The 15,134-nt window shown below is 31.9% G+C and overlaps 1 protein-coding gene across 3 annotated transcripts in view; it reads left to right on the top strand.

The window, feature by feature from the left end:
* Positions 1–15,134, top strand: part of LOC145269031 (ARF GTPase-activating protein GIT2-like) — a 428,028-nt gene that overhangs the window by 156,218 nt on the left and 256,676 nt on the right. For all 3 annotated transcript variants that reach the window (XM_080124622.1, XM_080124621.1, XM_080124620.1), the window contains exon 4: positions 10,920–11,032. In XM_080124622.1, the coding sequence (XP_079980748.1) occupies positions 10,920–11,032 (113 nt within the window). The remainder of the gene's footprint in view (positions 1–10,919; positions 11,033–15,134) is intronic.

Here is a 15,134-nt window from a genome sequence, read left to right as displayed (position 1 = left end):
GTGTGTATTGTTTAAGACCTCACTCAGATAAATTACTTTTCAATCACATTAAAATTCGATGCAATATCTCAAATTTGATATAGAAAGCAAAAGAATTATTTTACGTCAAAAAAAAAAAAAAAAAAAGAAAAAAAAGGAATTATTTGTCTTTTAGTTGTGAAAAATGGAATTTTATCCCATGAATAACCTGGATAATATCTTAAACATCCTAAAAGGAACGAAAATTGTTTTAAAAAATTTTATACAAAACCAAACAAAATTATTCACACATTTTGAATAATATATAAAAAAAAAATTCACATTTTTAAAACTGCTTCACAAAAGTATTTTAAATATAACCTTCTTGACTATAAATGACTCAACATGGTTGAGTTGTAAAAAAAAAACAAAAAAAAAAAAAATCAACATCCTGACGTTGGTTCTGTTTAGAGATTTTACGTCTTGAATAAGTAAATCTCTAAATGTTTTCTTCTTTTTCTTTTGTGCTGTTCTTAACTAGAGACAGTTAAATTAGTCAGTTGCGTTTGCTCCTTTCAAAAGTCAGGGGAAATAACTTATTACCTGACATGAGTTTTCTCATGCAACCTTGCTAACATTGCTCTGTAATTATATTGAGCATAAATACCATATATTTAATTTATGAAGTTTTTTTTTTTTTTTTTTATATATATACTAGCAGGCCGCCCGGCATTGCCCAGTCGTAAAATATGCTTAAATATGATATTTTGAATTTATTATTATATTATATTCGGCCCAATATATAGTAATGATTCAAAAAAGTTTAAAAAATAAAAGGCTGGTGTACCACCACCAAAAATCGAAACCAAAACGTTTAGCTTACGATTTACTTTTTTCTTTGATGTCAATGCCTGAGCTATGAAGACATGTTTACTGCAAAGCTGAAAATTAAAACCTGAACGAATAGTTATTATGTTACGCATGCATATTTGTAATGCCATCGTTCAACTGTGTACAGTCAGCACCAATCCTATTCAGGGTTTAACTGGCTTCCTCCGAAGGAGGAAGTTTCATGGGAGTATTAAATTCACAAGCGGTCCCCAGTCGCATGTATATACCCATTAGGGGAGATGACGACGTTAGGTTTTTGTAACTTTTTGCAGGGAGGTGTCAACGTTCTTCTACATACAGCACCTTGACTTCCCAAATTGGTCACCCATTTTTGTAATAACCAGGCATAATGTTACTTAACTTCGGTGATCTGACAGGAACCGGTGTGTCAACGTGATTATGCTGTATATTTGATCGTGAATTTGATCTTTTTAATTTTCACACATTTGCACGAATTTTCCCCAGCTAAAACCCACATATAAAGTTTCACATGGGTTCGAATACCCAATATATTAAGTTTCATGTCTGTGACAGTTTTGTAGGCAAAAATCTTTTTCAACAAAAATGTATACACATACATAAATATATATAGAAAGAGGTTTGTGTTTACTATAACTTTTTTGCACAAATATTACATCATGTAGAATATCTGTATGAATATAATTACACGTAATAGTTAACTTAATATGATCATCCCATAAGAAAACCGAAAAAACTAATAGGAAATTAATTAAAATGAATGTTTAAAAGAATATGCAAATTAGCTAGATCTTTTGCAGATTAATGCAATTCCATGACCCATATATAACAAAGTTGTATTTTCTTTTAAAATAAATAGAGAAAAGAGTTTTTAATATGAATATTAACACACAAAAACCCCAAATTTAAAAGAATGAGTGAGTGTGTTTGTGTGTATACATATATATAATCAAATTGTAGTCATTCAGTGAATTTAAAAATTTATGATGTGAAATGTTTGGATTTCAGATCAAAAGATTTTTATTATTCTATGTAAGACAAAGAATATATTTGAAATATAACTCTTTAATAATTATTAAATATTAAATTAAATTAGCAAATAAGGTGTAAATCATTATAACTTTTTGCTAATATTTTCTCCTCTGAAGAGATGGTAGACATCGAAATCCTATAGGATAAGGAGTTATAATATTTCTAATGTATTCTTTGTCTTACATAGAATAATAAATCTTTTGATATGAAACTCACATTTCACGTCATAAATTTTTAAATTCATTGAATGACTTAAATTTGATTTATTTTCTCTATCTTATATATCGAGCAATTCTTATTTAGGTGGGATAGTACTTATAGAATATTACTGCCAGTAATATCTTGTAAGACTTATAATCATGTTTCCATACCAGTTGATTGTTTGAGATATATATTCTTCAGAATAAAATTATATATATATATATAAAATGAAGGCTGCTAGGAATGCAGAAAAATCGTGAAAGTAAAAATGAACAAAAACAATTGGAAGCAATATTTGGGTTATAAATCTTTATTTTTCAAAAGATCTTTTGCATAAAATCAATAAGTATGAGACTTACTGCTGAATATTAACAAAAATATCCATAATTGTGTAACATCTTTGATAATTCTCAACCAACTCGCCAATTTCTAAAAGATACGAAAATTGTTTACGAAAATTCTAACTATACAAAAATCGAACAAAATCATTCACCCATTGTGAATGATATAAAAAAAAATTTCACGGTTTGAAAACAGCTTCACAAAAAAAAAAAAGTATTTTAGATATAACTTTCTCGACTCTAAATAACTCAACATGGTTGAGGAGTTGTAAAAAAAAAAAAAAAAAAAAAAAAACATCCTGGCATTTAGGTCTGTTTTAGAGATTTTATTACTTGAATAAGTAAATCTTTAAGTGGTTTGTTTTTTTGTTTTTTTGTTAGAGATAGCTGATCAACGTGGACTGACTTCCTTATGGCAAACGCAGTGACTTCTTTTGTAACATCTGCTGAATGTCGTTATACTTACAAAACAAATTCTTCAAAATATTAATTGCTGCAAAGCAATAGCATCTAACAAGTTCATAAGATAATTAAAAAAGAAAAAGAAATACAACTTTTTAGATCCTTCTAGAAAAATGTCTTAGATTCAGCTCCATGTTCTACCTAGTAGTGGGAGGTGGCCATTTTGAGGGGTTTTATAGAATGCGGAGTTGTCTCATCGTTGCCATTAGTCTCAGACTCACTCTGGCCTGAAGTGATGTTATCTGTTGCGGTCTCATTTACAGACTATGTATATATAAAAAATAAAGGCTTAAAGAAACAAATTTATAAATGAAGATATTGGGGGCTTTAGGTATGAAAGCATTTACAGGGATGATCAGGTTAGGATTTACTTGACGGCTCAAAAGAGGTTGATGTGACATAAAATAAAACAACTTACCAATAAGGAACGAAAATTGTTTACAAACCTTTTAACCCTTTATGACCTGGTTGAATTAATTCGTTCAGTCGTAAATAAATGAATACAACAGCAAAAATAAAGTGGGAATTGATTCAAACACGCCTTGTACGTATTAGTCCAGTATCTGGGTAGATGCCAAATATCTCCGGATTGCAACGGCCCATTGCTTACATTCAGTATGCTGCCATTTGTCTCAGATTTGAGGATTTCGTTTATTGTCATAAACATTTTTTCAAACACTATGGATAATGGTCAAGGTAAGTTTATAGAATGAAAACCTCTTAGTGGTAGTTTAATTATTGAACTTCAATGAAACACGCCTTGTACATATTAGTTCAGTATAATTTACAGACTATTTATATAAAAAAAAATAAAGGCTTAAAAAAAAAATGGATTCATAAATATTTGAAGATATTGGGAGCTTTAGATATAAAAGCATTTACAGGGATAACCAGATTAGGGTTATTGAACGGCTCAAAAGGGGTTGATATGACATAAAACAACTAACCAATTTCTAAAAGGGACGGAAATTGTTTACAAAAGTCTTAATATAAAATCAAGCAAAATAACTACTCACTTGGTTGAGGTGTTGATACGACATAAAATTAAACAACTCACCAATTTCTAAAAGATATGAAAATTGTTTTTAAAAAAATCTAGAGATAATTAAATTAATTAGTCAATTGTGATAAGTAGACGATATTTAATGCAAAACTGGTTTTATTTGCAATATAAGACAACCGCACAAATATACACAATAAATTAAGATATTGATTAACCCTTTATGACCTGGTTGAACTAATTTGTTCAGCTGGAAATAAATGAATAGAACGGCATAAAGTGTGAATAACTTATTAGTGGTTAATTGGGGCGTAAAATCAAATCAAACAATTAACCAACTACCCACTTGGTTGACGGGTGGATACGACTCACTAATTTCTAAAAGATACGAAAATTGTTTTAAAAAATTTTAATATGAAAATCAAACAAAATAATTCACATATTGTGAATAATAAACTTGAATAATCGGTTCAATTCTAGCCTTTTCCTTGTAACAAATATTATTTTCAAACTTATTGTTCCTTTAATTACTGGGATCTGTCCCCTTCCATGTGTAACATTATCTTTTGAGACTGACGCATCGACAGTTGATGGATTAGATTGGTTCGGAGAGTAAGACATGTTAGTCGAGTTGGAATTAACAAACGTAGACGAGCAGAGAAAAGACAGTCAAGTCTTAGATTGGTTGGGAGAAAGATCTGTATGATGTACATACCCAGCATGAAACAAAAATATCATATTCCAAAAATCATGTAAATTGATCGAGTAGTTTTATTTTCATAAAGGAAAACATTTTTAAACAGTTAATAGGAATTCGTAGGCATTACAGCATAGATATAAGAGGTATGAATTCTCTCCCTTTTCAATTATAATTTCCAAACTTATTTACATTGTTCCTTTAATTACTGGGATCTTTCCCCTTCCATATGTAACATTTGTGCAGAACCAACCACACTTTTTGGTACGGCTGATAATATCAGAAAGTGCAATGGCTACCACAAGAAAACATGGATGAAAATATGTAACATGAGTGTGTATGTTCAAAGTGAAGTCGTTTGCACAGTTCCTAGTAGACTGTTTCCAACCCCGTCATAATTTGGGCTAGTTATTCAGTTAGGATATGGTTCACGGTTGCACAGAAAATGAAATGACAAACCAATTTGTTTGCAAAACAATCCACCTCCAATTTACAAAATTTTTTAAAGAATGCTGATTTTCTTATCAAGAAAATAACATGAATGACCTAGATAATATCTTAACCATCGTAAAAGAAACGAAAAATCAAACAAAATTACGCTTTATGAATAATCTAAAAAAAAAAAAAAAGAAAGAAAAATAAAAAAATAAAATAAAATGCCGCCCTTTGAAAACACCTTCACAAAAGACATATTGTAAATATAACCTTCTTGGCTCAAAATAACTGAAGTTGTTAATGAGACGTAAAACCAAATCAAATCAATCAATCAATTAACCAGCTACCCACTTGATTGATATGACATAAAATTAAACAACTCACCAATTTCTAAAAGATACGAAAATTGTTTTTTAAAAAAATCTGGAGATAGCTAAATTAGTTGGTTAGTTGTGATAAGCAGACGATATTAAATGGAAAACTGGTTTTATTTGCAATATAAGACAACAGTACAAATATACACAATAAATTAAGCAATTGATTAACCCTTTATGACCTGGTTGAACTAATTCGTTCAGCTGGAAATAAATGAAAATAGCGGCATAAAGTGTGAATTGATTCAAACACGCCTTGTACCTTTGTAAGTATTAGTTCAGTATAATTTACAGACTATTTGCATAAAAAAAAATATGCTTAAAAAAAATCAAATGAATATTTGAAGATATTGGGAGCTTGACTTATAAAAACGTTTACAGGGATGATCAGCTTAAGGTTACTTAATGGCCCCAAAGGGATTATATGACATAAAACAACTAGCCAATTTCTAAAAGGAAGAAAATTGTATACAAAAATCTTAATATGAAAATCAAACAAAATCACTCGTGCATTGTAAATAATATAAAAAGATTCTGCACTTTGAAAACATCTTCACAAAAGACGTATCGTAAATATAACCTTTTTTGACTCTGAATAACTTAACAGTGGTTAATGAACCGTAAAATAAAATCAATCAATTTATCAACTACTCACTTAGTTGAAGGGTTGATATGACATAAAATGGAATCATGCTGTCTATTTCGAAAAAGATACAAAAATTGTTAAAAAAAAAAAAAAAAATGTAGAGATAGTTAAATTAATTAGTCAATTGTGATAAGCAGACGATATTTAATACAAAACTGGTTTTATTTGCAATATAAGACAACAGAACAAATACACACAATAAATTAAGCAATTGATTAACCCTTTATGACCTGGTTGAACTAATTCGTTCAGTTGTAAATAAATGAATATAACAGCATAAATAAAGTGGGAATTAATCCAAACACGCCTTGTACGTATTAGTTCAGTATCATGTACGGACTATTTATATATATAAAAAAAGGCTTAAAAAAACAAATGAATTTATTAAATATTTGAAGATATTGGGAGCTTTAGGTATAAAAGCATTTACGGGAATGATCAAGTTAGGGTTACTTAACGGCTCAAAAGGGGTTGATGTGACATAAAATGAAACACTTTACCAATTTTATAAGGAACAAAAATTGTTTACAAAGATTTTAACTCTTTATGACCTGGTTGAACTAATTGATTCAGTCGTAAATAAATGAATAAATAAAGTAGGAATTGATTCAAACACGCCTTGTACGTATTAGTTCAGTATCTGGGTAGATGCCAAATACCTCTAGATTGCAACTGTCCATTGCTTACATTCAATATGCTGCCATCTGTCTCGGACAATGGAGGATTTCGTTTGTTGTCATAAACATACTTTTTTCAAGCACTATGGATAATAATCAAGGTAAGTTTATGAAATGCAAACATTCTCAGTGCTAGTTTAACTATTGAATTTCATAATGAAACGCGTCTTGTACATATTAGTTCAGTATAATTTACATATTATATATCTATAAAAGTGAATGTGTGTGTCTGTCTGTGTGTGTCTATGTACATTTCCCTATGCAATAGCTCTGTCAATTTTCAGTTTACAGAATCGAAATTTGATATACAGGGTACTAAGATTTGGGAAAATCTTTGTAATCCGTTTTCGGCCAGAAATTTGGCTGTTAAGGGGTCAAAGTTCAACGATTTGATCTTTGAGAACTCTACCAAACTTCTCCAACAATTTTGGGTCCAAACACTTGACATTTTAGATATAGGTTCCTTGTACATGAATCTAACTTAATAACTTGATTTGAACCCAAAACAATAAATGTTAAGGGGTCATAATAGGGGTCAAATTTTAAAAAATTTGACTGCTTCGGTCTCTACCAAATTACTCTAACAATTTCTGATCTAAACATTTGAAATTTTACATAAAGGGTATTTAGAGATAGGGCAAGCTTTTTAATCAGTTTGGGTCGAAAATTTAGGTTACCAATATATAAATGTATATATGTTTGCATGACCGGCTAAAACTTTCGACAGAGGCGATGGATTTTTACAAGATCAGTATCGTTTTGAAGTTCGACCCTTCAGACGACAAATATCGAAAAATTGGCTAAAAACATTAATATCTTCACCTTCAACTGGGCACTTTTCTACGGGGAGGGGTCGCTTTTTTCGCCGATATTTTTGAAAGTCATCCTCTCCTTTCGATTGTCTAGCCTTAATTAAAACCTACGTCATTTCCGGTTTGATGGTGGTCGTAACAGCAAAGACGTCACGTTTTTTCCCCCGTTCTTTTTTTTCTTTTGCGGTACAGGTTCGAGCCTGGCTTTCTACTACCATTTTTTTTTTTTTTTGGTCAACACACCCCCTCCAAACACCCAAGCTACACTAGGCTGAAATCCTAGTATATAAAAAATAGAGGCTAAAAAAAAACAAATTTATGAATATTTGAAGATATTGGGAGCTTGAGGTATAAAAGCATTTACAGGGATGATCAGGGTTACTTAATGCCTCAAAAGGGGTTGATATGACATAAAATAAAACAACTAACCAATTTCTAAAAGGACGAAAATTGTTTACAAAAATCTTAATATAAAAATCAAACAAAATCACTCGTACATAATATAAAAAGATTTCACACTTTGAAAACATCTTCACAAAAGACATATCGTAAAAATGTCTCAACAGCCGCTAATAAGTCGTACATATTGTAAATATAACTTTCTTGACTCTGAATAACTGAACAGTGGTTAATTGAGACGTAAAACCAAATCAAATCAAACAATTAACCAACTACCCACTTGGTTGAGGGGTTGATATGGCATAAAATGAAACGACTCACTAATTTCTAAAAGATACAAAAATTGTTTAAACAAATTTTAATATGAAAATCAAACAAAATAATTCACATATTGTGAATAATAAACTTGAATAATCGGTTCAATTCTAGCCTTTTCCATTGTACCTTTTGTAAGTATTAGTTCGGTATAATTTACAGACTATTTGCATTAAAAAAAAAAAATAGGCTTAAAAAAAAAACAAATGAATTTATGAATATTTGTAAATATTGGGAGCTTGAGTTATAAAAGCATTTACAGGGATGATCAGGTTAAGCTTATTGAACGGCTCAAAAGGAGTTAATATGACATAAAACAACTAACCAATTTCTAAAAGGGACGAAAATTGTTTACAAAAATCTTAACAAAATAAAAATCCAACAAAATCACTAGTACATTGTGAATAATATAAAAAGATTTCACACTTTGAAAACATCTTCGCAAAAGCAATATCGTAAAAATGTCTCAACAGCCGCTAATAAGTTGTACAGTGTGGAACGATAAAATTGTCGACCTAGAAAAGACGTCATGATTCCATTTCTGTTTGATGAAAACCAGTTTTTTTTTTTTTTTTTTTTTTTTTTGTTGCAGACCATCTACAAGTTGGTCAGTTGTGTAGAAATCCCAAGCACGATAAGACACAATGTTCAACGAGCGAGATTGGAGATGCGCCACTGTATAACTCCTGCTTTTTACTTATCCACGTTAAGATACCAGGACAATTACCAGCACCCTCAAAATACATCGCTGGATTGCCATGGATAATAGAAACATGCTCAGGGTGATGAAAATAAAGTTTCTAGCCATGGTTTTTGGGATGGTTTCAAGTGAGGGCCACATCATGCCACCTCACATTTTCGAAGTTGGCTTGAAAGTCAGCGCCAAAATGTACATGGATGTTGTGAAGAGTGTGGTGATGCTCTGGTGCAATCAGGTGGCTGCTGGCAGACCTTGGGCGTGGCAGCAGGACTTGACACTGTCGCACAAGTCCAAAGAGACCCAAGCGTGGCTTCAGAAGGAATGCTACAACTTTGTATCCTTCTCTCACTTCCCCCTCTCCTCCCCCGACCTAAACTCACTGGACTACTTTTTTTGGTTGTACGTCGAGAACATCACCAACATGACCTATCACAACACCAAAGCCAGTCTGGTCGTCATCATCTGCCAAGTATTTGCTGAGCTCCCGGCGAATAGATGTCAGCTCTACTATATTATCTGTATAATAAAGAGTGGGGGGAAATTATGTATCGTGGTTTCGGCTAGACGGGTGTTTTTTGTGAAAGTCAGGCCAGGGATGACAGATTGGAGCTCAGACGAGCATTTGCCGTGAAAATAACGGTAAAGCAGATATAGGTTCGCAACGTCTATTTTGTGGGAAAGAGGTCGCAGGGAAGAGAAAAGGGCCCCCCCCCCACTGGGCTACGAAGTCTATTTTGAACTCTTGTCAAAGCAGTATAAGATGCTTCCAGCAGCTCCTGCCCAGATGTGGCAACAGTACTCCATCCTTGGACGTACTTGTGTCTTATACAGGTAGAGAATAGCATTAGCAATGAGGTACCTGCTGGAGCGGCAGAATGATCTCATCATTTTTCCAGCAGCCTTGGCAATGAAGGAAATGAAGGAATCTTTTCTGGTTTATAAATAAAAGGCTTAATATAACAACTAAGTCATAACAAACGCCTATCTTCCACTTGGGTTGTCTTTGTTTTATCTTTTATTTTCATTTTACATATATGTATTCTTTTTTTTATCATTTTTGGTCCCTCGACAAAAGGAGGGTTGACCTGTAAATTCACTCTCGTCCGTTCGTCTGTCCGCACTTTTCTTAATAACTACGCCTTGGAATTTTTTTGAAATTTTGCACAAACATTAAACATGATATGAGTAAAAAAAAAAAAGTAACAGAACGGATTTTCCAGGAAAACTCTCCCCCCCCCCCTCCATCCCAAGGGGTGCCTTTTCTGGTTAAAATGGCAAAAATTGACACTTTTGTGCTTATTAAAAAAAAAATTGATGCCTTGGATTTTTATAAAACTTTCTGAAAAGTTGTAACTAATTGATTTCTATATAATTTTGTTTGTTTATACTTCACAATAACTCTTGGGTGTGCCCCAGGGGCTCTTTTAGGGTTAATAAAAACATTCCATTTTTGGGACTATTTTACTATATTTGTCCAAAATTTTCTGTGTATGTCTATTTAGCAGTTTTGCATAGGGTTGAACTCAAATTTAAATATGTTAAGGCCTTGGGGACTTTTGGGGTTAAATGGGGGGGGATGCTGAACTTAGTCATTTTTTTTTTTTTTATGCCTCGTTCACTGTGCATTTCACGGGGGACCATGCCTGCTTCACTTGTTTTATTCTCATTATACATATGTATATATAGATTTTTTTAATTTTTAAAAGTTTTTTATATTTTCATTTTACCTATATGTATTTTTTTTTTATTTTTTAAATTAAAAAAAATTCTTTATTTTTTTTTTTCATTTTACGTATATGTATTTTTTTTTAAATGAAACAAAAAAAAACTTATTAATTTTTATTTTACATATAAATATTTTTTTTATTTTTTGAATTAAAAAAAAATTTTTTTTAATTTATTTTCATTTTACGTATATGTATTTTTTTTTTTTTTTTTTTTTTAATTAAAAAAAAATCTTATTAATTTTCATTTTACATATATGTATTTTTTTTTTTAAGATGGTTCATCAGCTCTACAGCAGCGGTGCCAACAATATCTGGGAACATTCTTTGTTGGATCCATCACAGAACAAGCACTGCAAGAAGAAACCGCAGGCACATGACCCAGTTCAGTAAGTTATTCTTTGATTCTGTCAAATCAAGTATTTTAATGGTGCATGCGCTTGTACCTCCTCAACAAGCAGCAAAGTCCCACCCCTACACAAAAATCCCCAGATGTAAGAAAGCCTTCTACTCTAATAGTTTCTTCCTTAAGACTGCTAGACTTTGGGAATTCCCTTCTGGGTTACTGCTTCCCTGACTGTACTGACATGCAGAAGTTCAAGTGTAATGTAAACAGACATCTTGCTGCTCAACTCCCTACATAGTACCCCTATAAATTTGTCCCGGATAGTAACCCCCTACATCAAAGTGGCACTGAGCCTTGTTTGGAATGAAAATTAAAAAAAAAAAAAAAAAAAAAAATTATTTTTCTATTAATTCTTTACTAGCAGAAACTGTGGAAATTTCACGGTAGTTGAAAATTGTTAAAACGCATAAATAAAATCAATGACAAATTTAAAACAATTTTTTTAACAATTTTTTTTTTTAACTTTTAAAGCTAAAAAGAATTGATTTAAAAAAAATTTAGTTTCTTTTGTCAATCAAAATTCAACACATTGTTTTTTTTTCTGTTTTTTTTTTTTTCTGAATAATTTTTTATATAAATTATAAAGGAACAGATTTCAATTAACTTGCACATTTTCTTTTGGTCCCCCGATTTATCAGAGAGGGACCTATGTTTTCAGTGGTATCCGTCCATGCGTCCGTTATTCCAGACAATTGCCAGATAACCATCCATTAGTTTTTCCTGAAATTTTGCCACAAACTGTATTTCATTAAATAGATGTGCACAGTGAAAAAAATTCTTTTGCAAAAATTCCCGTTGTGTCCCCAGGGGCTCAAAAGAAGTAATAAAAATGCCCCAAAATGGCATGTTTTGTCCTATAACTTTTGATCCAGCCGTTAGATTTTTTTGAAACTTGGCCAAAATGTGGAACCCATTGTTCTTAATATAAATCTGATATGGGTGACCCTGATAAAATTCTGGTTTGTGTTCCCGGGGGGGCTTTTAGTGCTCAAAATGCCCCTTTTTGTGGCTCTTTATCCATATTTCTCAGCAAAAACTTGATATGTATGACTATATAGTGTTTTTTCACGGTAGTCAACTCAAATATACACGTGTTAAAGCCTGAAACTGCACCGTTATCCATTTACACTGGGATTTGACATCCCCAAGAGCTCAAGAGGTAAAAATTGCCCTAAAATGGCCAAAAATTACACATTTTACCCCATAGTGTTTGATCCATCCATTAGATTTTCCTGAAAGTTGGCCAAAATGTGGAGGCCATTGTTCTTAATATAAATTCAGTATGGGTGACTCTGGCAAAATTCTGGTTCGCATCCCTCTAGGACTTTTAGGGCTAAAACGAACATGCCTTTTTGGAGCTCTTTTAAACTTGATATGTATGTCTATATAGTGGTTTTCTATGGTGCTGAATTCAAATATACATGTCTTAAGGCATGAAACTGCCCATTTGTCCATTTTCACTGGGATTTGGCATTTCCAGGAGCTCAAAACGGGGTCACAAATGCCCCAAAATTGCAAAAATGACACCTTTACCCCATAACTTTTGCCCCATCCATTAGATTTTTTCTGAAACTTGGCAAAAATGTGAAGGCAACGTTAGCCCTTCACACTTATCACATTCATAATTTCTTGACTATTTTTTGTGGCGTCATCTCACAGGCAGCACCAGAGGGGGACCATGCACGCACAGCTTTTTGGTTTTAGAAAGAATCTAAAAAAAAAAAAAAAACCTTATTCCCCTGAACATGATTTTAAAAAAACCGTAAACAGACAACCATTTTTTTTTTTTTTTTTTTTTTTTTTAATGCTTGGAGAGGGAATGATTTTAATGATTTTTAACCGATAAAGATAGACTATAAAGGGAGATAACTCGTTTCTCATGTATTCATGTTTGCCATTTTTTTTTTGTTTTTTTTTGTGACACTGGATGTACGGACAATCAAATCAATAAACAAGCAAAAGATTTTATAACTTTAATCGAATAATACTCATCCCAATCTACCAAACCTCACTTTTATGTCTTATGGAAATTAAAATCAAGTTATAATTGATCAAATTTGCATGCCTGTGGAGCTCTGTTCCGTCTACTTGCTTCCCACCTGACTACAACCTGGATGTCATCAAGTCCAATGTAAACAAATTCCTGATGAACCGCCCCCTAAAGTAAACATTTTTATTAAATCTCCACACTAACGTACTGTATATGCAATAACCCTTATCCCTGAGTGGCTTCCGGGCCTTGATAAGTGGTGATCACCTTGTAAAAAAAAAAAAAAAGAAAGAAAAAAGAAGGCTAGTGAATCTTTGTCCCGTTTGAGGGTTCTTGGTGACATGCAGAGACATATCTGTGGTTTAATTGGTCCCACTCTTTTTTCTTCTCCTCTGCATCTTTTTCAAGATGTATTGTTGCTAGTTTCATTCTTTGCTATAAATACTATTATGCCGTGTTCTTCAGAATTGGTTGATTTGCTTTCTTTGTTTCAGTTCATTTGCTGGTCTAGTAGTCTTCATTATTTGCTGTTTTGATACCTATTTCTATTATTTCTTTCTGATGCGGGGGGGGGGGCTCCTTTCTTGCTGACTATCGCCTTGGTCTTTTTTGGGTCTAAGGCCAACAGGCATCTCTTGTCTTTGCAATAATTATCATTCGTTCTTGTTAACTCCTTATATCAAGTGGCTTCATGTCTTGTCTGGAGTGATTTTTCAATGCAAATCTTGGTATATTTGAATTTTAAATGAGACATTATTATTCTCAACCATGAACAGATTTACCCCTATATTTACCACCGACTATATAATCTTTTACCCCTAGGGGTAAAAGATTATATAGTCGGTGTTAGGGTTAGGGGTAAAAGATTATATAGTCGGTGTTAGGGTTAGGGGTAAAAGATTATATAGTCGGTGTTAGGGTTAGGGGTAAAAGATTATATAGTCGGTGTTAGGGTTAGGGGTAAAAGATTATATAGTCGGTGTTAGGGTTAGGGGTAAAAGATTATATAGTCGGTGTTAGGGTTAGGGGTAAAAGATTATATAGTCGGTGTTAGGGTTAGGGGTAAAAGATTATATAGTCGGTGTTAGGGTTAGGGGTAAAAGATTATATAGTTGGTGGTAAATATTGAAATACCTGATAATACAATCTGAAAATAAAATTATTTTTAAATTATCATATGATACTATTATCATGTCTAAGAAACGCAATACAAATTAATTTCATAATTTTCTATTTAGAAAAGGTCAGATTTAAAAAAAAATTTTTGTGATACAAAACTTAAAGCCCTAAACAATAAAAAGGTTCTTTTTGACCTTGTTTTCCTGTCACTTTATGGATTTTTTTTTTGTGTGGAAGTAAAGGGGTAAATGGAGAGAGGGATCAATGATGGAGGAAAGGTTAAGAATGGTTGCTCTAAAGTGTACATATATCCTAGAAAGTTAAAAAAACAAACAAAAAAAAACACTCCGAAGAAAATGAAACTTGGGGAATATTAATTAATTGAGATATAAATTTTTTTATTTCGTAAAAAGTTACAAAACAAAAAAAATTAGGTACGAGGCCACTCAAAAATTAGGGAGGGGGGAGGTTTATTAAATATTTGGTACTTGTACAGTTTAATCAAGACATTAAAAAATGGAAATATCGAAAAAGGTTATATTGTACGTATCCATTTTGGATTGAAGTTCTCAAAAAAAAAAAAAAATTTCACTTGATTTTATCAAGTATTTTTTTTTTTTTTTTACAGCAAAAAAACAATTTGTTATGATACTGATCAAAAGTCATGTTTCGATGTTTAGGAAGAAAAGCTAGTATTAAACATGGAGAGGAAGTGTTGGCACTTTAAACTGAGTTATCTCCCCATGGCATGTTCAAAAAATTCAAAGATGGCTATCTTCAACACGCTGTCATAAAAACATCTTTTTCTGATAAAAAAACAAAAACAAAACTTACTCGGTCAAATTAAGTGAAATTTTTTTCTGAGGTCTTTAGTCCAAAACGGATACATACAATATAACTTTTTTTTTCGATATTTTTATATTTTTTAATGTCTTGATTAAACTGTACAAGTACCAAATATTTTAATTTTATCTTT

This window comes from Euprymna scolopes, chromosome 45 (assembly GCF_053919585.1).
Source record: "Euprymna scolopes isolate OS-2025 chromosome 45, ASM5391958v1, whole genome shotgun sequence".
Lineage (NCBI taxonomy): Eukaryota > Metazoa > Mollusca > Cephalopoda > Sepiida > Sepiolidae > Euprymna > Euprymna scolopes.
This window is presented reverse-complemented; position numbering and strand designations above follow the sequence as displayed.